Genomic DNA, 23,625 nt, shown 5'->3' on the forward strand with positions numbered 1-23,625 from the left:
AAATAATAAATATACTTTGTCTCCAAAAAAAATTGCAAAAGAATTGTGCACGCATTGCGTGCGCCTCTAAGCATGTGATCAGTTTAAATGTAAGTGTATATAAGTATAGAAACTACAAAAATAACTAGGTAATACCCGAGTCATGCTCGAGCCCAAGTCTCCCACAACGTGAAATTCTTACCACTAAAATACAACCACAATATTAATCTTTCTACGGCTTTTTCACCAAATGCCCTGAGTTATTTTTTTTATTCACCATATACCCATGAAATTTCTCAAATTCTTCATATACCCTTGAGTTAAACAAAAATGTCAGTAAATTCCTAATGACTAACGGACGCATCTGTTTGTCATTAGGGATAAATATGCCACGTGGCAGGCATTTATTAGCTGTTATTTTATTTTATTTTTTGTAATTTTAAATAATTATACATTTAAATATCAAAAAATAAAATAAAAAAATCACCAAGCCACCACTACCACCACCAGCGCAACCCCATCATCGTCACATGCCTCACACCGTCTGAACCCCCCAGGTCGGCGCCACCCCAAACCTGACACCCTTCCACCCAAATCGGCACCGGTGAACTCAAACCACATGCTTTCTCCCTCGAAAACCCTTCCCCTCCCCACCATGGTACACGGCCGCGCGCGGCGAATCCAAACCGCCCCTCTCCCTGTCACCTCCACCCTTGAATCATCTCGCCGAAGCCCTAGAATCGAAACCTTTGATTTTGATTTTTAGGATTTCGATTTCAGGATTTTTAGGGTTTTGTGGTGGTTATTTTTTGCTAAGGTGGCGACGCAATGTGGAGGAGGGGGCTTGGCCTGCCGGCGAATGACAAATGTGGGGGAGGGGATCAGCTGGGCTGTTGGTGACAGTGTTTTGGGGTGGTTTACTAATGTTTGGCTAAGGTGGAAAATTGAGGATGAGTTTTTATGGGTGAAGTAGAGGGAGGGGTCAAGTTGAGGGGATTGCCGGCGCTAGCGCGGTGAAGAGGCAATCTAGGTGCCGGCGGTGGGGAAGTTGTGCTGGGTGGCGGCTGTGGATATGTGGCTGGGCTAAGGTGGCTCACTGGTAGGGGCACAGGGTTATAGGTGGTTTTTGTTTTTTTTTTAAAATTTTTTTTTTTTAAAGTTTTTTTTTTTTTTTTTTTTTTATAATAATTAAATTAATTTAAAAGAAAACCAATAACATGCTATCACGTGATATAATTAACATGACAACCACATTTAACTGTTGAAAATTTTTATAAAACTCTAATGTATATGATAAATTTGAAAATTTTTATAAATATATAAATTAAAAAATAACTTAGAAAGATTAGGTGAAAAATCCAATCTTTCTATCATCTTTTTTGAACTTCAAAAGTTCTAATAGGTAGTATAACAAACAATCCTATCTTAAAAAGTCAAACAAACAAAAGCCGGTAAAATTGAGATATCTTACACTCTTCAAATTCACAACATTCCAGTTGTACAATTATACTCACACATACAGTCACACCAATCATTATCCAAAAAAATATCGGAGTACCAGACACAGAAAAAACCGCCATTAACCATGCTTCTTCCGTCAACCTCCGCCGTCATTTTCTCTCTCCTCCTTACAACCACCACACTACTTTCTCTCTCGTCATCTTCTCCACTTTCCGACGATGTTGACTCTCTCGTCTACATTTGGCCATTGCCGGCAAATTTCACTTCCGGCGCCGATACTCTCACCGTCGATCCCGACCTTTCTCTCTCCTTCTCCGGCAATTCTCCGATCATCTCCGCCGCATTTCTTCGCTACAAACGCATCATCTTCTCACATGCAACGACTGTTCCTGCCGGATTTCGATCACTTCGGACGCCGGTTTTTGATATCAGTGTTGTTCAGATCGTTGTTCGTTCTTCTGATGAAGAGGTTTTGAATTTTTTTTAAGGTTTTGAGTTTTGATTGGTTGGAATTTTGGTTGATGTTGTTGAATTTTGATGTTGTTAGCTTCAATTTGGAGTGGATGAGAGCTATGTTTTGAGGATTTCTGGGAGAGATAATCACTCAATTGTTGGATTTGCTGAAATCGAGGTAAGTTTTGCTGTGATTTTTACTTCAACGATTGAGGATTTTCGGAGTGATTATTAAGATAGAAGTAGAAGGGCTGATTGCATTTCTTGCTTGCTTTGTAGGCCAATACCGTGTATGGTGCATTGCGGGCGTTGGAGGTATGGATTTTTAGTACTTTTGTGGCTATGAATTTGCTTTTAAGTGCTAATGATTAGGCCGTTTTCGCTCCTTAAGTCGTTCGTATGCCGAACTGTAATTGTTATGCCATGACTGTAAAATGTCATGGAATGTCAAACTTCTCTGTGTTTCTGAGTTTAAAGGGTTGCTTGGGAAGTGGAGTTTTTTTTAAAATGCCAAATCAATTTTTAATTGGTGTAGTTGTTTCACAGTAAACTTTGTAGTATGCTGCAACTATGGATCAATAAGCGCCTATGAGAGTACGCATTTAGGATTGTAGATTTGTAGGCTATGTCATTTTCGACTACTACGTAGTATATTTTTTGCAAGGGTGTGATTGTGCGGGCTGAAATTGATTATTGCATTATGTGAATACGTCTTTTTTGCCGAGCTATGTCATATGCTCAAAACTGCATTTCATATTGCTTGTGTACCATATTATAAAATATTTGTTGATGTTACTGTATGAGTGTATGGTCTGTATCTGTATGTGTGTCTTGGCTAGACCTGTCAATTTGGGTCAACGGTTTGGGTTAAATTTTGAGTCGTTTGGATCGGGTGTAGTCTCGGACTCTCGGCTGCTCTCACAAAGGAGAGTTCGACAATTTACAAATTGAAAGTCTAAGTGAGGTTCCATCAAAGCCATTTGACAACGGAAGTTACTCCTTCATAAGGTGGTAGTTTTATCTCATCTTCTCCAATTTGGAATAACTCACATGCATACTCACATTTCAAGGGCATGCTTGGATTGAGAGTGATGTATTACTAGGGTAATGAAAGTCAAATTTAAGAAAATGAATGTGAATATAAGGAAAAGGAGAGATTAATGGTGTGATTGTAAGGGGATTATGTAGTGATGGTGTGGTGAGAGGTAAAGAAAAGGGAACTATTGCCCTCATTTTGGTGGTAATAGTTACATTAGGGTATGAGGGTAATGATTATTTCATTTCTCTCTTTTTCTCATGTCACAACAACTTTATTTCATTTGTACACTTTATCTCCCACAACGCTACCTCTAGTCATTTATGTTTTTCATAGTTTGACTTTTATTACCCCTTAATTCATTTTCCCTAATCCAAGCATGACCTAAATGAAGACTTGAGCCACTCAACAAACACAACTTCCTTTGGTTGACTTGGATGTGATGGCTCTTTTTATGTACTTAGTGCATTGTCATTGGATGTTTCACACAATATAAAACAATCTAATGATCAAATGGAAGCGGGATATATTTTTCCTTTTGTTGGTATCTTTTCTACTTAAAATGAGAAAGATGGAATTAGAAAAAGTTTAGGAAGTATTATTCTCCCATAATTTGATGAAAGTTCATCTAGAACACTTTCTTCTTATTTCCTTTACATTAATCAGATTTCATTATTCCCCTCTTCAGTATCATGTTGGTACTTTAAACATCCCTCCCACTCTCCCAGTCTCTCTCCTTCTATTTAAATTCATGAACCTTCCTTTTAATATTGTCATGCAGACTTTCAGCCAGTTGTGCACATTTCATTATGAATCAAAGACTGTAAAAGTAATGAAGGCTCCTTGGTATGTTCAAGATGAACCGAGGTTTGCATACCGAGGACTTCTTATAGGTAAGCCTAAGCCATATCTAAAGGAATCTGTAAGATTTCAATTGGGTATTTTTGGGCCTTAGATTCAGTTTGCTATCCCAATAATGTCTAATGTTCTTTGAGCTGCCACTAATGGAAACTGGAAAAGGAAAGCAATTAAATAAGTAATTGGCTTGGTTGAATCTGTTATCTATCACTATCTCTTTTTTACAGTTGTTGCTTTCTTGCAGATACTTCTCGGCATTATTTACCAATAGATGTTATTAAGCAAATTATTGATTCCATGTCATATGCTAAACTTGTAAGCTTTGCTTCTTGTCAACTTTTCTTTTGTTGTTGCTTCTTTTTTATTTTTCTTTACTTTTTGGTGTATTTGACAAAAGCTGTCTTGTCTTGCTGCTTCATTTGGTTCCTAATGTTTAAAATTTTATTCAGTAGAATGTTCTTCATTGGCATATCGTGGATGAGGAGTCTTTTCCTCTTGAAACTCCTTCATATCCAAATTTGTGGAAGGGTTCATACTCAAGGTGGGAGCGGTACACAGTTGAGGATGCTTATGAAATTGTCAAGTAAGCTCTCACTTCAGCCTTCATTATAAATTGTTAAGTTCAAATAATGACAACCTTTCTTGTTTAGTTTGTAAAGTATTTTCTTTGTTACACCGAGGAACTTTAGTCTCTTAATGTTAGTCATTTTCCCTGCAACGTTTGTCAAATGTTTTTCAATATATCTTTTCCTAAATGTTGTTGAAATTGCATTGGATTTTATGTTAAAATCAAGACGTATGTAGTACTCCCTCCGTCTCATAATACTTGGGACATTGGAGTGGACACATAGTTTAAGAAAACTACAAGTGGGTCTATTTAAAACATTTGTTTATTGTAAAAACGATTCTCTTTTGTATTTTTATATTACAAGAAAACAAGTGGGGTGGGAGTGGGGTAGGTGAGGGGAGAGAAAATGTGGGAAAATATTATTTTATTAGTGGTCACATTCCATATTTAGTAACGTGTCAAGCATTCTGGGACGGATGAAAATGGGAACTGTGTCAAGTATTATGTGACGGAGGGAGTAATATGTAATGGTAAGCAATGCAAGAAACTATTTATTTTCCCATTCAGTAAGACATCTTACGGAAAAGGAGGAGGGTGTTAAGGAAATGAGAGTTATAGAAATCCAATACTTTGGAGTTAAGTATAAAATACCCCCTGTTACATTAACCTTATACCCATTGGTTACTTTGTCCAATAACCACCCCTTAGCGTAAATATGTGTTCTTCTTAATTTTTTTTTTTTTTTTTAAAATATGTCATTTTGGCACTAGTGCGAATTGTTAATTGTGGATTCTATCTCATCATGTTCAACACACCCCTATCTCAAAATAAGCATTGTACCATGTTAATCTCTCTTGACTATTTGTTCAAAAAAAAAAAAAAAAAAAAAAAATCCCAGCATTCGGATGAGTATTGTAAAGCCACCATGCCCACCAAACAGAAATCCTAGAAGAATTCTTTGTCCCTTTTAGAGAAAGATTCACACTCTATTTCTAGGTGCTTGCTCTGGATATGAGTTAGTCAAACTTGAATATGTGCAGAACATCTGGGTCGACATTGCCTTTTTTTCCCTAAATATAGATCCCAAATATATGAAGTACTCACTGATTTCTAGCTTTACAACACCTTGATTGGTGTCTTCCATGCCAAATTGCACACCAAATGCTCTGTTTCATTTTTAACTGTGCCTCCTCAAAGCTCCTGTCTGTTACCATAGTTGTGTGCACCGTGCAAACGTATTCTTAGCACATGTTCAAGGCTCATCCATCTAAACAAAATATGATCTGCAACAACATACATGAGTCTATGACACTTTTTTTGTGTGAATTTCTTCTTGTTTATAAGACCATAATTGTTGCCAAGAGAAAATAATTTTGTAGATCCTTTTGTATTCTGGTCTTAATCGGAAAATCATTGGACCCTTTGAACCAATTCTAACGTTTGTCCTCATTCCACCGCACATATGTTTAATAATGTTGATATTCCTGTATGTGATACACCCTTATTTGTCAATTCCCACCAAAGTACATCCTTTGGTACCTTCACTACCTTGGCATAAGCCATCTTTTTATCGATAAAATTCATTAGCAATTTATTATTATTGTTTTTTTCTTATGCACCATTGCTAGTTGACTTAAGACTTAGGAGGTAAATAGTATTTTAGGCCTGTGCGCCAAGTCCAGACTGGAAATTGGAATCGATGATTTTATGGGACTGAAGTGGAACAAATTAAACCTACATTTTCAGGTCCGGTTCCAAGTTTAGGCCGGATTGGATCGGTAAATATGCATTTGACATATTCCTGGGATAAACCGGTCCTCTTTTTGGGATCTTGGTAAAGGAAATCCTACTATAGCTACCAATATACCCTGTAAAACATGTCAATAATGTCATTCATAATTTGATCTGACTAGTATGTTTGGTACAGGATTTATGCATTTGATATATTCCTGGGATAAACTGGTCCTCTTTTTGGGATCTTGGTAAATGAAATACAGGAAAACCTACTATATTTTCCAATATACCCTATAAAATACATGTCAGTAATGTCATTCATAAATTGATCTGAGTAGTATGTATTATATGTTATTGGTTTATCCTTAATTTATGCATTTGATATATTCCTGGGATAAACTGGTCCTCTTTTTGGGATCTTGGTAAACGAAATCCAGGAAAACCTACTATATCTTCCAATATACCCTATAAAAAACATGTCAGTAATGTCATTCATGATTTGATCTGAGTACTATGTATTATATATTTATATGGTACCGGTTTATCCTTAATTTACAAACTAGATCTGATTACTTTTCCCTAGTAGGTTTGATCTACGGGGCATGCTGTATTGCTGATGTTTTGATTGTCCTTATTCATTTTGCTGCTATTGTTCATTGTAGTCACCTATCTATTTAGCATCATTATGATCTACCTGTCCGACATTCTTCTTCCCTCCTCACCCCCTCCCTGTTTGGTTATAGACTTTGTGAAAGCTTGATTCTACATTCACTGACTGAAATTTTCTCCTTCAACCTTTGCATCTATGTGATGGCTCACATGCAGCTTTGCAAAAACAAGAGGTATGATGTATCTTTTGCTATATATCTTGTGTTATCCTCGAAGTATCACTTTTCTTTTTCTTTTATGGGCTGCCTTAAAATTGTTTCATTTTGTGCTAAACAATATAATTAGATGCCAGATTTTAGTGTGTGTCTACTTCCTGCACGTGGATGATCTTCTTGGCCCTTGGCTTTTTTTGAAAAAAGCTCCTGTAGCTTGCCTTAGCCTAATTGACAGCGAGGTACCACCCTCGTTATCTTGAGCAATGCTGGGTGCTATGAGGAAAATGGAGCACCCTTCCCTTTATTCTTTATCCCTTCGTTTATTACTTTGATTATTCTCTCTCCCTCCTATTTCTGTTGCTACTTGCACTGCTCCTTGAAATGTAATCCTCCAAGAAAACAACATTTTTAAAGAGTTGCGTACCTTGTCATACCTCGCACCTCAGAAAGACAGAAACCTTTTGTTTCTTGGAGTGCCTAGCACCTTTTAAGCAAAGGGCCTTTGCATGTGCTGTATGTCTGTATATATGCATATTTTTTAATTTTTTGTATGGCTTTGCCTTATGATACTTGCACTTGTGTCAGGCATCCATGTCATGCCAGAGATAGATGTTCCTGGTCATGCGGAATCATGGTATGTAATCTCCTTGTGCGCCCCTTTAATTTCTGTTTATGAAAAAGCTTAAGAATCTGTAGAATTGGCTAGCTCAAAAGGGCAAATCCCTTTTCTGTTAAAGTTACCCAAGATATTAATTTACTTGCAAAATATTTGTTTTTATTTATAATCTCTATTCTTATGGAAAATTAAATCGTAGCTCTGCCTGTGTTCATCCCATGCTTGGTTTTTAAATTTTTTTTGATTGAAAAAATGGCCCCTGGAAATTTTTTCTATCAATGTGACCATTAGAGAAAGGTAGTATTCTGTAGTATATTGTTTATTTGCTCAAAACTGCTTCTATGCACGTCAATTTCTTGAAGCTGTCCCTTTCGTTTAGTTATTAAAGCTGTAATAAACTGGTATGATTAATATCTTTTCAAAAAAAGAAAAAAAAAAGCTGATATGATTAGTATTTGTTCTTCCCTTCTTCCACACCGTGTGTTATATTGTGATTTGTGAGTTATGTTTGCTCATGTTTTTCGTCCGACTGTCTGTGGCTCTGTGCTGATAGCTCAGAGTTTTTCATCAGGGACAAGTAAATATTTTGCAGTATATTTGCATTTTCTCTAAACTAATTTTGATGCATGTCGATTTCTGATTATCTTGAAGCTGTTCCTTTATTTTTGATAGCTAAAGCTGTAATAAACTGATAGAATTAGTAAACATGAAAATTCTTCACTTCTTCCTCACCGTAGGTTATTTCGTGAGTTTTGTTTGCTCATGTTTCGTGAATCTTATTATATTGAGTACTTCTATAGGTTAGCTCCAATCTTAATCTCATAGGGATAATTTTTTTATGCAGGGGTGTTGGATATCCTGATCTTTGGCCTTCTTCTTCCTGTAAAGAGCCACTTGATGTCTCCAAAAACTTTACTTTTGATGTGGTTTCTGGTATTTTGACAGGTCAGATCTTCGTATCACGTTTTTTTTTTTTGAAAGAAGGATAGAGCTTCATTAATTTAAGAGGAAAAGTCCATCTCAGCCAACGTTACAACACCTAGTGGAAAATTATTAAAACGCACCAACTCGACATTTCCACTCGTATCACGTAATAAACCCTTTTTTTTTTTTTTTTTTTGAAGAGTATCACAGAGTAAACCTTTATCAAAACTAAACTGATCAAATAGACCCTCAAACCTCATTAAAATTTCCTGTTAAAAAAAGAAAACCAAAATTATTAAAATTCCAATAAAAAAAACATTATTACATGTACAATTCCCTTTTTTTTTTTTGGAGGAGTACAATTCCTTTCTTTAGTTCCACTGTAATTCTAAAATACTCGTAAGTAGTGCGCCAGCATTTATCCCTTATAGTTATTACAGATTTAGTGATATAGTAAAAAAACAAAAACGACCTTGTAGAAAGTTTAGAATTACATGCTATTGTTATCTATCTTCCATACTAAAGAAATTGTTGCTACATTAGCCTATAGCTGGTCCCTTTTTTGTTTTTTTTTTTTTTTTTTTTTTTTTTTTTGTTTTTGCGATATGTTTAACGGCTACTATTTGCAATATGCAGATATGGGAAAAATCTTTCCATTTGAGCTATTCCACTTGGGAGGCGATGAGGTTAATACAGGTATACTTTTAAAGCTTCCTGTAATACATTATGCCATAGATTAGAATCCTTGATCGATCAAGTAAATGATTTTCAAGACAAAATGTACTTCTATTTCTTCTTTAATGTCTTTCAAAAAATAAATTGGTAGGAAAGGTGTCTATCTTCACAAAATTTATATGGTTAATTTAATTTACTATCACTGTAGCACTAAATCTCTATGCTCGTTTTCGTATCATGCCTTTTCTTTCTGACTAGGTGATGCAAAAACTCACTCATTTTCACTATAATTTTTTAATTTCTTCATGGAAGATGGTGTTTAAATATCTTGTATTTTTGTTATAATTTGAAGCTAAGTTAAGTGGTAGATTGGGACAAAATTACCACTCTTAGTTTCACCACAAAATTGAAAGGCCAAACGTGGGTAAGATTCTAGGAAAATTTGCTGAAATCCATCTTTTGTTATTGAAATTTTGAAAAAAACCGGCTTATTTAATTTTATATTCTTTTCGTCCAAAACCACCTTATTATAAAAAAAAAAAAAACTTTGACATCACCTTTCAGGATGTCTTAGATTCTGTTCAATTATCCATCAAAAGGGTCCTTTTGTTTTCTTCCATCCATTTTTTTGTCTTTCAATTTAGAAATTATTATATTACATTTAGTAAGAAATAATTAAGAAGAAATCCAATCATCATCAAATATTAATCAGATACAACTCGACTTTTAAAAGTTTCAAAGGTGAATGGACTGAGAAGTATTAAAGAAAGAAAAAGTTTTGCCTTAATATTATGTACCCAAGAAAGTAAAAGCTCTATTACACAAAATTATTAAGTCTCACATGCTGTTAAAAGTTGTTCTTAGTTCAAAGGTCATGAATTCTATGCTCACAATTTGAACTATATGTTCATAATTTTTGAGCTATTTTACTCTTGGAGGTATAGGTAGGAGCTTTGTTTTTTATATATTTTTTTATTTTTTATTTGTTGATTTTTCTGGTTCGTGGTTAATGTATACAAAGGGTGAATTTTAGATGGACGGAGATAACTTTTATATCTGTTACAAAACTGCAAGTCTGAGATCTAATACTATTGATCTCTATTATTATGATCCATTAGCAATTATTATTAAGGAAAATTTGACTTTTGCTACCACTAAAATGTATCATTTTGATTTTTACTACCCATCTTAAATTTTATTTTATTTTACTACCATCAAAAACCTAAAAATATTGATTTTGCTACTACTTAACAGTTCTGTTACTATTTCCGTTTATGGGCCCCACTTACTTACCTCATTCCATTCTCTTCTTCCTCTCTCTCCACGAACCTCCTCACAACAGCCCATCCTAAACCCCTAACCACTCTCCGGCAACATGCACCAAGCACCAAGTAATCTGAGATTCTCAGCCATTAGATTAATTGAAGAAATTCAGCCTCGAATTGAAATTGGTCTATTAAAAGAAGCGTCCTCTTCAAATCCCAATTAATTTGAAGATTATTTTTTCAAATCTTAAATTAAGTTGAATTAAATTGAAATAGTTCGATTAAAATCGAGTAACCAATTATAGTTGAATTGCAAGAAAAAAAATAAAATAAAATAAAAGGTATTGGTTGGAGTGGGGGTTGTGGCGAGGTGATTGTGTTGCGGGTGCTGCTTGTTGCGTTGGGGTTGTGTAAACGGCGGAGCAGCGCGGTGGAAAAATAGTACTGTCGTGATTGTCTTGGTTGGTTTGTGGGTTGATACTGGTGAGGTGGTTATGAGAGGTGTGGTGGAGGATTTGTTGAAAATGGGGCAGCAAGTGCCAAGTAGGAGTTCTGTTGTTGGTGTTTAACGGTTGCCGATGGCAATGAGATTGAGGGATAAGACTTGGTGCGACGGTGATGGTGGTCGATGTGGGTAGTGTTGCTGTCAAGTATGTGTAGGAGCATAGCTGCGGGGTTGTAATTGGGGCAGCCCCGTTGGTTTGTTGGTGGCTGGGCTGCTGCTTGGTTTGAACAGGTGATGCTGCAAGGTGGCGTTGGTAGGGGAGCTGCAACTTGATGATGCTGCAAGGTGGCGTTGGTAGGGGAGTTATTGGTGGATTTGTGTGGGTGAAGGTGTGGTGAAGCATAATGAATATGTGGGGTGGAGGTTAAGGTGATAGCAGCAAGGTGAAATAAGTAGGCCCCACAAACGGAAATAATAACGAAATTGTTAAGTGGTAGCAAAATCTAAATTTTTAGGTTTTAGGTGGTAGTAAAATAAAGTAAAATTTTAGACGGGTAGCAAAAATCAAAGTGGTGTGTTTTAGTGGTAGCAAAAGTCAATTTTTCCTATAATTAATGTAGGACCACAAGAACCACTGCAACTCCATGTGGATTTGGCTTTTACGCTAGGGATGTATGCTGCCATATCCTTAACTAGTGTAGATTAGTGGAAATATGATACAAGGAACACAAGAATCTTTATATACTTAAATAGGATATGAAATTGGATAAGGATTAAGTGCTACCAAGTGTTTTTTCGAATCAATTTCGCTTTACTGGATATGATTATACCGCTGCCAACCTTCTGATCCATACCTCAGGCCGGCTCAAGTCACTATGGATGTAAATTTCTTAATACTAATTTACGCTACCAATAAGAGTAAAAAGTCTGCTCTGTTTACGTCAGTGTATTCCCCAACACCAATAGAAAGATAGTGTGACTTTTGTGGAGTACAGAAAAGCAGCCAAACTTTATGGTTTGAGGTGGTCTTTTAAAGAATAGGAAAACAGAGTACATGCCCTTGCTGCTAGTTGTATATGGGATTTGTAAATTGTCTTGTTGAAGCTGCTGGTATCATAGAAAGAACTCAAAGAAGTCGGCCTTGGGGTTCCTACTGCTATAACATTAAAGGATTTTGTGGAAGCAGTATCTCGCAAGTGTTATGTCACACTTTACTACCATTGTGTTTAAATTTAGAAGTTGAAAAGCTTCAATTCATTATTATAGAATGTAGATTCAAGAGTTCTGGGACATTGTTTAGAGTGTACATGGAGATATGCATTTAAACTTGTCATTTTGAGAGAGACTTTATACCTAAAAGTGATTACATATGACTTTAAAGTTGAAACTTTTATGGCTTTCGTATATGTGAATATGTGATATATTTGTATTCATATGGATATGGCTTTAACAATGGACATAACTGCTGATGGGGTAATAAAATAGTATATAACACATGATATGGATAGCTTTCAACTCAACAAGGCAAGAAATGGAACAACCTTTAGGTTACATAACAACCTTGAGCTTTGTGCTAGAACCTGGAATAGAACAGAGCACAAAAATGCACACACAGAGAAGGAAGGTAGGCCAAACTGATATGTTGTATTGTTAATCAGAGTAATTAACCAATACAGCTAACCTTCTTTCGAGAGGAAGGAATCTCTCCAACAAAATACTCAATACAATAATCAACATATTCTCCCTAATACAGAAACCTCTATATATAATCAGATACTTAGCGTCTAGTATCTTCTATGGCTAAGATTAACAAACTTATTTCCCAAAATTCCCAAAGTACCCTGAAACCCATAACAAACTTTCTCAACAGAATTTCCCACTTATCAAGTTGCTGGCAATTTCTTCTTGGGCTTTCTTCGAGCATATGTGATCAAAGGCCTGGGCTGACCCCTTGCAATACCCCCTTCCCAAACATGCACCTTGTCCTCAAGGTGGAAAGAGGGAAATCTGACATCTATCTCAGAGAATTGCTCCCAAGTGGCCTCAAAGTCTTGCAACCCTTTCCATTTGATTAAGACTTCAACTGCCTGCTGAGAAGATCTCACTCCAAGTACTGCTTCTGGCTCAACATCAAGAACTAAGTCAGAATTAAGCCGAGAGGGAAGCTGGGTGGGTGAATGTCCTGTTCCTAAGGCCTTTTTCAGCTGGGAGATATGAAAGACAGGATGAATTTTGGCTGAATCAGGTAACCGTAGCCTGTAGGCCACCTGTCCAACCTTCTGCAGAATAGGGTAAGGGCCATAGTACCTCGGAGAAAGCTTCTCATTCTTCCTCTTTGCCAAGGACTGCTGCCTATATGGTTGCAGTTTCAAGTACACCAATTCCCCAACTTGAAATTCACCATCCCTTCTACTCTTATCTTCATATTGCTTCATGTAGCATTGTGCCTTAACCAAGTGATACTTCAATTCATCCAATACAGCATCTCTTTCCAGCAATTGATCCTCAATGGAAGAGACACAAGTGCTGCCAGGAACAAAACGCACTAAGTGTGGAGGTTCCCTGCCATACAAGGCCTTAAAGGGGGTGCAATTAGTGGCTGTGTGGAATGCTGTATTATACCAATACTCAGCTCATGGCAACCACGTTGCCCAACTCTTAGGCTTGCCATTCACAAAACAACGGAGATATGATTCCACACCTTTATTAAGGACCTCCGTCTGCCCGTCTGTTTCGGGGTGATAAGCTGTACTTCTCCTCAACTGTGTGCCTTGAAGCTTGAACAACTCAGACCAGAAAATACTGAGAAATATCTTGTCTTGATCTGAGACAATGGAGAAGGAATGCCATGTAGCCTGACCACCTCTTTCAAGAAACAGAGAGCCACCCCTTGAGCAGTGTAAGGATGCTTCAAAGGTATGAAGTGACCATATTTTGTGAGTCGATCTACTACCACCAAGATTGAGTCCCATCCCCCCGACTTAGGCAAACCCTCTACGAAATCCATGGAGATGTCCTCCCAAACTTTATCGGGGATAGGTAGAGGTTGAAGCAGCCCCAAGGGAGAGAGAGTGAAGACCTTGTGTTGTTGACAAACGTGACATTAACGCTGATAAGTCTTCAAATCACCAGCATGACTGGGGAGTCATGATACTCTTTGAGCAAACGAGCTGTGAGCTCTGATTTGCTTGGGACCACAATCCTGCCCTTGTATTTCAGCACCCCATTGTCAAGAGAGAACCATTTTGGAGCTATTTCCCCTTTTCCCAACTGAGATATCAATTTCTGTAGCCCCTCATCTTTGTCAATGTAAGCTTTTATGTATTCCCAGCTCACTCCACAAGCTGTGACCAAGGGAGCACACTCAATGTCAGGGGTTTGTTGCCGTGATAAGGCATCAGCTACCTTATTGGTGGGTCCTGGCTTGTAGTGGATATCAAAGGTGTACCCAAGTAACTTGCTTACCCATTTCTGATAAGCATGACCAACCTCTCGCTGCTCCAATAAGAAACGCAAACTCTTTTGATCTGTGCGCACAATGAATTTCCTCCCCAATAAATAATGCCTCCATTTCTCTATAGCAAACACGATGGCCATCAACTCCTTCTCATAAATTGGCTTTGCTTGAGCTCCAATTCCCAAGGCTTTACTGAAATACGCAATAGGGTGAATTCCCTGTAACAACACTGCCCCTAATCCGAAGCTAGATGCATCAGTTTCGATGACAAAGGGCAGGGAGAAATTTGGCATAGCCAAAATTGGTGCCCTGGTCATAGCCATTTTCAAGGCTTCAAAAGCTTGAGTGGCCTCGGCAGTCCACCCCCAGCAATCCTTTCGTAGCTGATCAGTCAAGGGCTTAGCTATTTCAGCATATCCGCGAATGAATTTTCTATAATAGCCCGTGAGGCCTAGAAATCCCCGTAAGTCCTTGAGATTCATAGGTACTGGCCAATTAACCATGGCATGAATTTTTGAAGCATCCACTTCTACGCCCAAAGCTGAAATAACATGGCCGAGATAGGCTACTTTTTCTTTGCCTATGTCACACTTTTTCATATTGGCATAGAGGGAATGTGAAGCCAAGGTTTGTAACACTTGTTGCAAGTGGTGGTAGTGCTCATCCATAGACTTACTATAGATGAGTATATCATAAAAAAAAAACCAGAACGAACTTCCTGAGAAAAGGACTGAACACCTCGTTCATTAGGGACTGAAAAGTAGTCGGGGCATTTGTAAGCCCAAAAGGCATTACGAGAAATTCGTAGTGGCCTTCGTGAGTACAAAAAACTGTTTTAGGCACATCTTCTTGTTTCACTCGAATCTGATGGTACCCTGACTTGAGGTCTAATTTTGTGAACACCTTAGCCCCGTGGAGTTCATCAAGTAATTCGTCGATCACGGGGATAGGAAACTTATCGGGAATTGTCTCCTTATTAAGTGCCCTATAGTCGACACAGAATCGCCATGATCCGTCCTTCTTTTTAACAAGAACTGGACTGGAAAAAGCACTGGAAGAAGGTTGGATTATCCCAGTCTTAAGCATGTCTTGCACCAGCCTCTCAATTTCATCTTTCTGGTACTGTGGGTACCTGTACGGCCGTACACTGATCGGATTAGTCCCCTTCTTCAGAGTGATGGTGTGTTCAATTGGTCTTGAGGGAGGCAGACCGTCATGCTGAAATTCATCGGTGAGGGCCTTGAATGAGACTGGAATCTGAGCCTCTATTTGAGGTTCACTGTCAAAATGGTTGAACTCCAAGAGAACACCCTGACCTCCGCGTTGCAGAGTCTTAACCATTGCCTTGAGAGAAATACAAGTACGCTCGAGCTGTGGGTCTCCTTTTAAGGTCACCATCTCACCACCCACTTGGAACCTCAACGTCTGATTCTTCCAATTTGAAGCAATGGTACCCAATTTCTCTAGCCACTGAATTCCCAATATTACATCAGAGTTTCCCAAAGGCAAGATAAGGAAGTCCTCAACAATAGAGACCTCTTGTAGTTCCAGCATCACACCCCTGCTTATTCCCTCACCATGAACAGTCTCACCCATGCCTAGAGTGACTCCAAAACTCTTCGAATCCGAGAGTGGAACTTGTAAGTGGCGTGCGACAGCTGCTGAAATGAAATTATGGGTCGTTCTAGGGTCGACCATGACCACCACCTTGCCCCCATTAATGGTGCCTATCATCCGCATCGTTTTAGGGCTAGTAATCCCCATAACTGAGCACAGCGAAACTCCGGGTTGTGGGTTAAGTGAAGGTGAAGTAATAGGTGTGGTAGGAGAAGGAATCGGGGAAGAAACAGGAGAGGTGGGGTCTGAGAACTCGACAGCAGCAAACTCACCAGATTCAACGTTCTCATCATCATCGCTGTCGTCAACAGTGAGGAGGACACTGAGTTCTCGGCGGCGGCAACGGTGGTTTAAGTTCCATTTCTCGTCACATCTGAAACATAGACCCATCTCGCGTTTCTGCTGTACCTCCCTGTCCGATAGCCGCCTTATTCCGCCGGTGGTGTTTGGGGGGTTGCTATTGAGTCGGGTTGGCTGAGATTGGGAGGAGTTGGTTAGGTTCGGATTTGTGTTTTGGTTTGGGTATGTGTTTTGGGTGAGAGTGGAGGTAAAACGCTGAGTTGGATAGGGGGTTTTCCAATTGGGTAAAGATCCTCCAGATCTGGGCCGTGGGCTGACCCGCATTTTTTCTTCAACCCGCATTGATAGCTCCATGGCTTGATCCAATGTGACCGGGTCTAGGATCCGGACCTCAACTCGGATCCTCTCCTCTAGCCCATTTATATATTGCCCCTTAGCTATTTCTTCAGGGACACCTTCCAGAGGAGCAAGTAACTCAATGAAACGACGCCGATAGTCGGCCACCGTGCCGATCGGTGGGCCAACCACTGCTCGTGGAGCGTTCCCGTGGCAGTGGTGCGAAATCGCCTGAGAATAAGTTGATACCACAACAGAGCATCCCATTGATACCACAACAGAGCATCCTTCAGGGATTCCCAAGTGAGCAAAGGATGGCGACGGTGCTCCCATTGATACCACAACAGAGCATCCCCGTCGAGAGCCACCACCGCTGCCTCCAATTGGTCCTCCGCGCTGAGCCGGTAAAAATGGAAGAACCGCTCAGCCCTAAGAATCCAGCCATCCGGATTATTACCATAAAAAATGGGCAAATCGAGCTTCCTTACCTTCCAATTGGACTGACAACCATGAATTCCACCCGCGCCAAGCTCCAGCTGCGGTTGCGATCCGGCGAACGGATTATCCCATTGATGAGGGGATCCATTCAATCCGGGTGCTCGATTCTCCGATCGAGTCTTCTCTGAGCTGGCAGCAAGTTGACTCGTGAGATCCACCTTAAATGCAGCCAGGGCCGAGGCGATTTCTTCAGCCACTCGACCTGGAACTCCAGCTATCTCCTGTTCTAGGAGATCCAAACGTTGTCCATGGTTAAGGCGAGCCATCCCGAATTCCGGCGACGATCGTGGCCGCTCTGATACCAAATTGCTAGAACCTGGAATAGAACAGAGCACAAAAATGCACACACAGAGAAGGAAGGTAGGCCAAACTGATATGTTGTATTGTTAATCAGAGTAATTAACCAATACAGCTAACCTTCTTTCGAGAGGAAGGAATCTCTCCAACAAAATACTCAATACAATAATCAGCATATTCTCCCTAATACAGAAACCTCTATATATAATCAGATACTTAGCATCTAGTATCTTCTATGGCTAAGATTAACAAACTTATTTCCCAAAATTCCCAAAGTACCCTGAAACCCATAACAAACTTTCTCAACAGAATTTCCCACTTATCAAGTTGCTGGCAATTTCTTCTTGGGCTTTCTTCGAGCATATGTGATCAAAGGCCTGGGCTGACCCATTGCACTTTGTAGTTGGACTAATAGAGAGTTTAGACTTTAGAGAGAAATTAAGAGCAAAGGGAAGACGAGTGCAGGGAGGGACAAGTCCTTTGGTAAATAGCAAGTTTTCTTAGGGTGAGTTTATCATTGAGGGATAGCTCAGTAAAATTGTTAAAAGAATCCCTTGTTGTTTCCGTAAAAGAATTCTGGATATGAGTTGTGGGGGAGCCTGCTCGCCTGGTTAAACCGAGTCTTGCAAAACAACGAAAGTCAACTACCTCGGGAGGGTGTTCCTGAGAAAGCCCTCCGATGGTGAAGTCAATCAACTCTGTATTTAACGCGGTTTGGGAGTTTGTCGGAAAGACATGGATTGAATGAAATCAACCGGCTCGGTGACATGGACTGTGCTCGAGTAACATCCTCGTAACAATAATTTAAAAATAATTTTTTTTAGTCTAGCATAACCCTCGTGTTGATGTTGCCTGGCAGGCTGCCAGGCGATGGTGGCCTAAGGTTGCTGTGCCTCGCAGGCCGCTAGGCGATGGTGCCTCGCAGGCTGCTAGGCGATGATTCTTGGCAGGAGGCTGCTGGGCGATGATGTAGCGCACCATTGATCCTCACCTGGTGGGCGATGACTTGTGGCGCACCAATGAGCATCTAGGCCTGCTGGGCGATGATTCAATGTGCACATTTGAGCTAGGCCAACCCATGGTGGGCGATGATTTTGTCGTGCGTTGCAGCCCCTTGTCTTCATGGGCAATGATTCAACCCTCGACCAATGGCTCTGGACTTTTTTAATCCCGTTTGCACGTCTTTCCAGCATGAAAATAGGGATGTTTTGGCATTCGTGTGTCTTGTGGGCGATGAAGTGTCTTGGAAACCTTCTATCATTATTAAGAATGCTTAAAAGTGACCCATCTCGTCATTTGCTGAAAGCAATGTTGCCCGTTACTTAGTAAATTTTGACAAAAACATCGGAAGGTCATAACCTGGTCCTCGGGTGTTCGAATTGAACAATTTTTTTTTTAACTTGTGTATTTTTCGAGATCTTTGCAGCTACGATGTCCGTAGGAGCTTCAGCCCAACGAAATTGCGAAAAAGGGCCTCTAGCATGGTGAAAATGCCATTTTTCTAATTACGGTCTCACTATGAGGCATGGCTTGGAATGGTGTCCTGCTCGGATCACCCTATAATGAGCCCCTAGGATGGGCGATGATATAATTGACGCTTTCTAAGAGCCCCTTGGGTAGGCAATGATAAGAGATATTCTTTTGTATACGATTTCGTATAATTATATGTATTCTTTGTACTTTTCTGCATGAGTAACAAGCGTCTATGACATCCTCCTTCTGCATGAGTGACAAGTGTTTGTGACAACCTTCTTTTGCATGAGTGACAAGTGTCTTTTAGCTCATTTTGAGGCAAACATTTCTTTTTATAAAGCCAAATTCGCATACATTTCTCATCCACATTTTCATTCTTAAAAGATTTCTAGTGAGAGAAAGTAGTGGAGGAAGGCGTTTGTAACACGAGTCAGTAGAAGGAGGCTTGTACGCTCTTGTTCGAAGGTAGACGAGGCGGTATTCTTGGTTCAACATTGGCAGGAGCTCCATTTAATTGAAAGACGCTTTCGATTAAGGTACGCCCTTGTTATATTATGCTTTCTTTATTTAATGGCTTCATCGTTAAGTTCATCTAGCATTAGACTGACATGGTGGGTTGAGCAAGGTAAGCCCGCCGTGGAAGTAGCAAAAGATTGTTCTGCTACCTCCGGCATCCCTTGTGCCGATGTGTTGCCGGATTTTCCCGGCGGGTCTCCATACTTGTCATACGAGGAGCACTATGGCCCTGTGAGGTGCCTGGGGCACCTCAAAGGGAGACAATTTATTTAATATGCACATTGTAAATGGTGTATTTACAATAATGGAGGCTGTGGAAGACCAAGGAAATGAAGATCGCAATCACTAGGGCAACGTAGAGCAATATCAGCCGATTGGGGGAGGCCTGCAGGCTTATGGGTTGAGGGCGACACACCACCTAGACCAATATTCACGGTCAATGGCCGAGAAATATGGTGTAACCGACCGGTATATGTGGGGTACGCTCCTGATGACGAGGACACCCCCGCGACTCCACCTCCGTGGTGCACTGCCGTGTATTTGGAATTATTGAAGCAGGGAATGCGCTTTCCCTCCACCCCTTTGTGAGGACTCTATTACGGGAGTACAATATAGCCATTTGCAATTTGACGCCCAACTCTTAGCTAAAAGTGTACTCCTTTTTAATGGTGTGTTCCATGATAGGTTGATCTCCGACTCTAAGGCTTTGGAGAAACTTGTTCACGTTGATCCCCTCCAAGGATAATTTTGGTACTGGTTAGTGGACATTTTGCATCCTTAATGGCTTTAAAGTGGTGTGAGATCAAACATCAAACGTCAAAAACTGGCGTGGTCAGTTTATGTTTGTTTATTTACTGTCGTAGTTGGGACATCCCATTGGTTTCGAATTTAGGGGAGCCCAACTTGAGTTTGAATTACGACATTCCTCCAATAACGAAGGAGGCTGTAGTTGCGCTTTGTCTAGAAACTAGGGTTTCATGATCAATGGCAACCTTGTTCAGTTACCCATGACCTGGATACCCGACGAGGCCATTTTATAGGATGAGAGGAAGCTTTGTTTAGTAGGCCTTGGCTTCTGCTCGCAGGGTATGATGAGAGGGGGTCTTTTGCACGTATTATCATTATAGATGCCTTTGCGTTGTTGACTCCTAAATCTCTTCCAACTTTTGTGCAACCCTCGGATCTATGGATTCAGAGGCGTTGAAGAACCATAAAGTCATGGCCCAGCAAGTTGCCGCGGTAAGGAAGCAGCTAAAAAAGGGAAATACCTCCCCCCACCTTCGGTAAGTTCTCTTGGTTGACTTTGAATGCATTTACTTCAGCCGTGGTCGATGAATTAGGGCAAGTTCCACTACGGCTCTTGAGGATCAGGAACGTCAGCCGTCAATAATGCAAGAAGGCAATGACCAGATGGTACCATCCCCTTAGCGTCCGTCAAGCCCCAAAAGGAAGAGGCGCGATGATGGAAGTAGTTCATCTAGCAGGGCCTGTTTTTGGGACCTCCAAAATTCGAGTAAGGAGGCGCGTGCTGAGTTAGCCTTAAGTCACCTTTATTCGAGCATTGACGCGGACCACCTCAAGGACTTGGATCACCAAAGTGAATTTAAGATCATGCAGCAGTCGCGGACTAAGATTATTTACCCCCTTATTATTATTATTGTTATTGTTATTGTTATTGTTATTGTTATTGTTATTGTTATTGTTATTGTTATTGTTATTGTTATTGTTATTGTTATTGTTATTGTTATTGTTATTGTTATTGTTATTGTTATTGTTATTGTTTTGCGTTGTGACTAACATGCCTTCACTACAGTATTTGGTACAGGCCGCCGCGTTTGCCAAGCATGGGCTTAATGTGGAACGCCTAACCCAAGGGAGGGACCAGGCATTCAAGAAGTGACCGCGTTGAAGCAGTAAGTTGCCGACCTATAATCGCAGTTGAAAGAGGTGACACACCTTAAGCAACAGGCTCTCTTGAGGGTGACGCGGATCGGAGCGGAAGGAGGCTAGAGATAAGTTGAAGATGGCTAGCGGATTTGGAGTCGACAAAGGAAAAGTTGGCCAGTGGGGCACATGAAGACGCTGTCACTCAGCAAGAGATGGCGAAGGCTTGGTTCTTAACAACAGACGAGTAGGCCCACATTGCAGAGTGTGTGAAGCCAATGAGTTAAGGCAAGAAACAGGCATTCGTCGTTTTCAGGCTGCCTTTGAACTTGTTCACCCAATTCTCCAGTTTGGGCCTCTCTATGACAAGTACCAAGAAATCCGCCAAAGAGAGCTCGATGAGACGAGAAAAAATTTCTCGGTTTGTGATAAAGAACATGGTAGTCAAGCCCAAGAGCACCCACCGACGGGCGACGAATCCCAAGTGGGTAATGATCAATACCATGTGCTAAAAGCAAACTATTCTGAGGAGGGTGCCTCCAACTCTTATTCACACCATGACTAGTTCCCTCGTTTTATTGCTTTTCCTTGTGTTCTTGTATTTCTTTATTTCCATGTAGACTTGCATTTGAAGTAATATCAATGAGAAAACAAATTGTGTTATGGCTAACTTGTGTTTATTGTTATGTTTGATGCCCTTTGGGCAGCCGAGCCCCTTGGGTGGGCGATATGTGTTTAACACCCCTTGGCGCTGATGAGCCCTTTGGATGGGCGATGATCCGAGCCCCAAAAGGCATCAAACATAACAATAAACATAAGTTAGCCATAACACAGTTTGTTTTCTCATTGATATTACTTCAAATGCAAATCTACATGGAAATAAAGAAGTACAAGAACACAAGGAAAAGCAATAAAACGAGGGAACTCGTCATGGTGTGAATAAGAGTAGGAGGCTCCTCAAAATAGTTTGCTTTTAGCGCGTGGTATTGATCATTGCCCACTTAGTATTGGTCACCAGTCGGTGGGTGCTCCTGGGCTTGACTATCTTGTTCTTCATCACAAACCGAGAAATTCTTCATCATCTTATCAAGCTCTCTGTGGCGGATTTCTTGGTACTTGTCATAGAGAGGCCCAAACTCGAGAGTTGGGTGAAGAAGTTCAAAGGCGGCTTGAAAACGACGAACGCTCGTTTCTTGCCCTAACTCATTGGCTTCAACACACTCTGCAATGTGGGCCTGCTCGTCTGTTGTTAAGAGCCAAGCCTTCGCCATCTCTTGCTGAGTGCCAGCCGTCTTCAACTGCCCCTTAATGGCCAACTTTTCCTTTGTCGACTTCAAATCCACCGGCCGTCTTCAACTTATCTCTAGCCTCCTTCCGCTCTCTTTTGATCCGGGTCACCCTCTAGAGAGCCTGTTGCTTAAGGTGTGTCATCTCTTTAAGCTGCGATTCTAGGTCGGCAACTTGTTGCTTCAACGAGGTGATTTCTTGAATGGCCTGGTCCCTCTCTTGGTTAGGCGTTCCTCATTAAGCCCATACTAAGCAAACACGGCGGCCCGTACCAAATACTGTAGTGAAGGCATGTTAGTCACAACGTAAAAAAAAAAAAAAAAGAAAAAAAAATAATAAGGAAAAAGGGGGTCAATAACCTCAGCCCACGACTGCTGCATGATCTTAAATTCACTTTGGTGATCTAAGTCCTTGAAGTGGTCCGCGTCAACACTCGAATAAAGGTGACTTAAGGCTGACTCGACACTCGCCTCCTTACCCGAATTTTGGAGGTCCCAAAAAGAGGCCCTACTATATGAACTACTGCCATCATCGCGCCTCTTCCTTTTAGGGCTTGACGGAAGCCGAGGGGATGGCACCATCTGGTTCATTGCCTACTAGCATTATTGAAGGCTGATGTTCCTGATCCTTAGGAGCAATAGTGGAACTTTGCCCTAGTACCTCGACCGCGGCTGAAGTAACTCTTCCGTGGGTCCTTTGCAAAAATTACAGATTCAAACCACCAAATGCATTCAAAGTCAGCCAAGAAAACTTTCCAAAGGTGGAGGGAGGCATTTCCCTTTTTTAGCTGCTTCCTCACCGCGGCAGCTTGCGGGGCCAAGACTTTCTGGTTCTTCAATGCCTCTGAATCCGAGGGCTGCTCAAAAGTTGGAAGAGATTTAGGAGTCAACAACGCAAAGGCATCTATAATTATAATGCGTGCGAAAGACCCCCTCTCATTATACCCTGCGAGCGGAAGCCAAGGCCTACTAAACAAAGCTTCCTCTCGTCCTCTAGAAAGGCCTTGTCGGGTATTCAGGTCATGGGTAACTCAAGGTCGCCTTTGATAATGAAACCCTAGTTTCTAGACAAAGCGCAACTACAACCTCCTTCTTCGTCATTGGAGGAATGTCGTAATTCAAA

At 40.5% G+C, this 23,625-nt stretch overlaps 1 protein-coding gene across 1 annotated transcript in view; it reads left to right on the plus strand.

Moving 5' to 3' along the window:
• Positions 1 to 842: 842 nt before the first annotated feature.
• The window catches only part of LOC145641865 (beta-hexosaminidase 1-like), a 31,352-nt gene continuing 8,569 nt past the window's right edge, over positions 843 to 23,625 (plus strand). The window contains exons 1-10 of the mRNA XM_081692871.1: positions 843 to 1,909; positions 1,988 to 2,071; positions 2,173 to 2,208; positions 3,711 to 3,822; positions 4,032 to 4,102; positions 4,240 to 4,370; positions 6,915 to 6,931; positions 7,499 to 7,547; positions 8,374 to 8,474; positions 9,090 to 9,149. Of these exons, the coding sequence (XP_081548997.1) occupies positions 1,565 to 1,909; positions 1,988 to 2,071; positions 2,173 to 2,208; positions 3,711 to 3,822; positions 4,032 to 4,102; positions 4,240 to 4,370; positions 6,915 to 6,931; positions 7,499 to 7,547; positions 8,374 to 8,474; positions 9,090 to 9,149 (1,006 nt within the window). The 5' untranslated portion in view covers positions 843 to 1,564. The remainder of the gene's footprint in view (positions 1,910 to 1,987; positions 2,072 to 2,172; positions 2,209 to 3,710; positions 3,823 to 4,031; positions 4,103 to 4,239; positions 4,371 to 6,914; positions 6,932 to 7,498; positions 7,548 to 8,373; positions 8,475 to 9,089; positions 9,150 to 23,625) is intronic.

The sequence above is a fragment of the Chenopodium album genome, chromosome 8, assembly GCF_948465745.1.
Source record: "Chenopodium album chromosome 8, dcCheAlbu1.1, whole genome shotgun sequence".
In the NCBI taxonomy this organism is placed as follows: Eukaryota; Viridiplantae; Streptophyta; class Magnoliopsida; order Caryophyllales; family Amaranthaceae; genus Chenopodium; species Chenopodium album.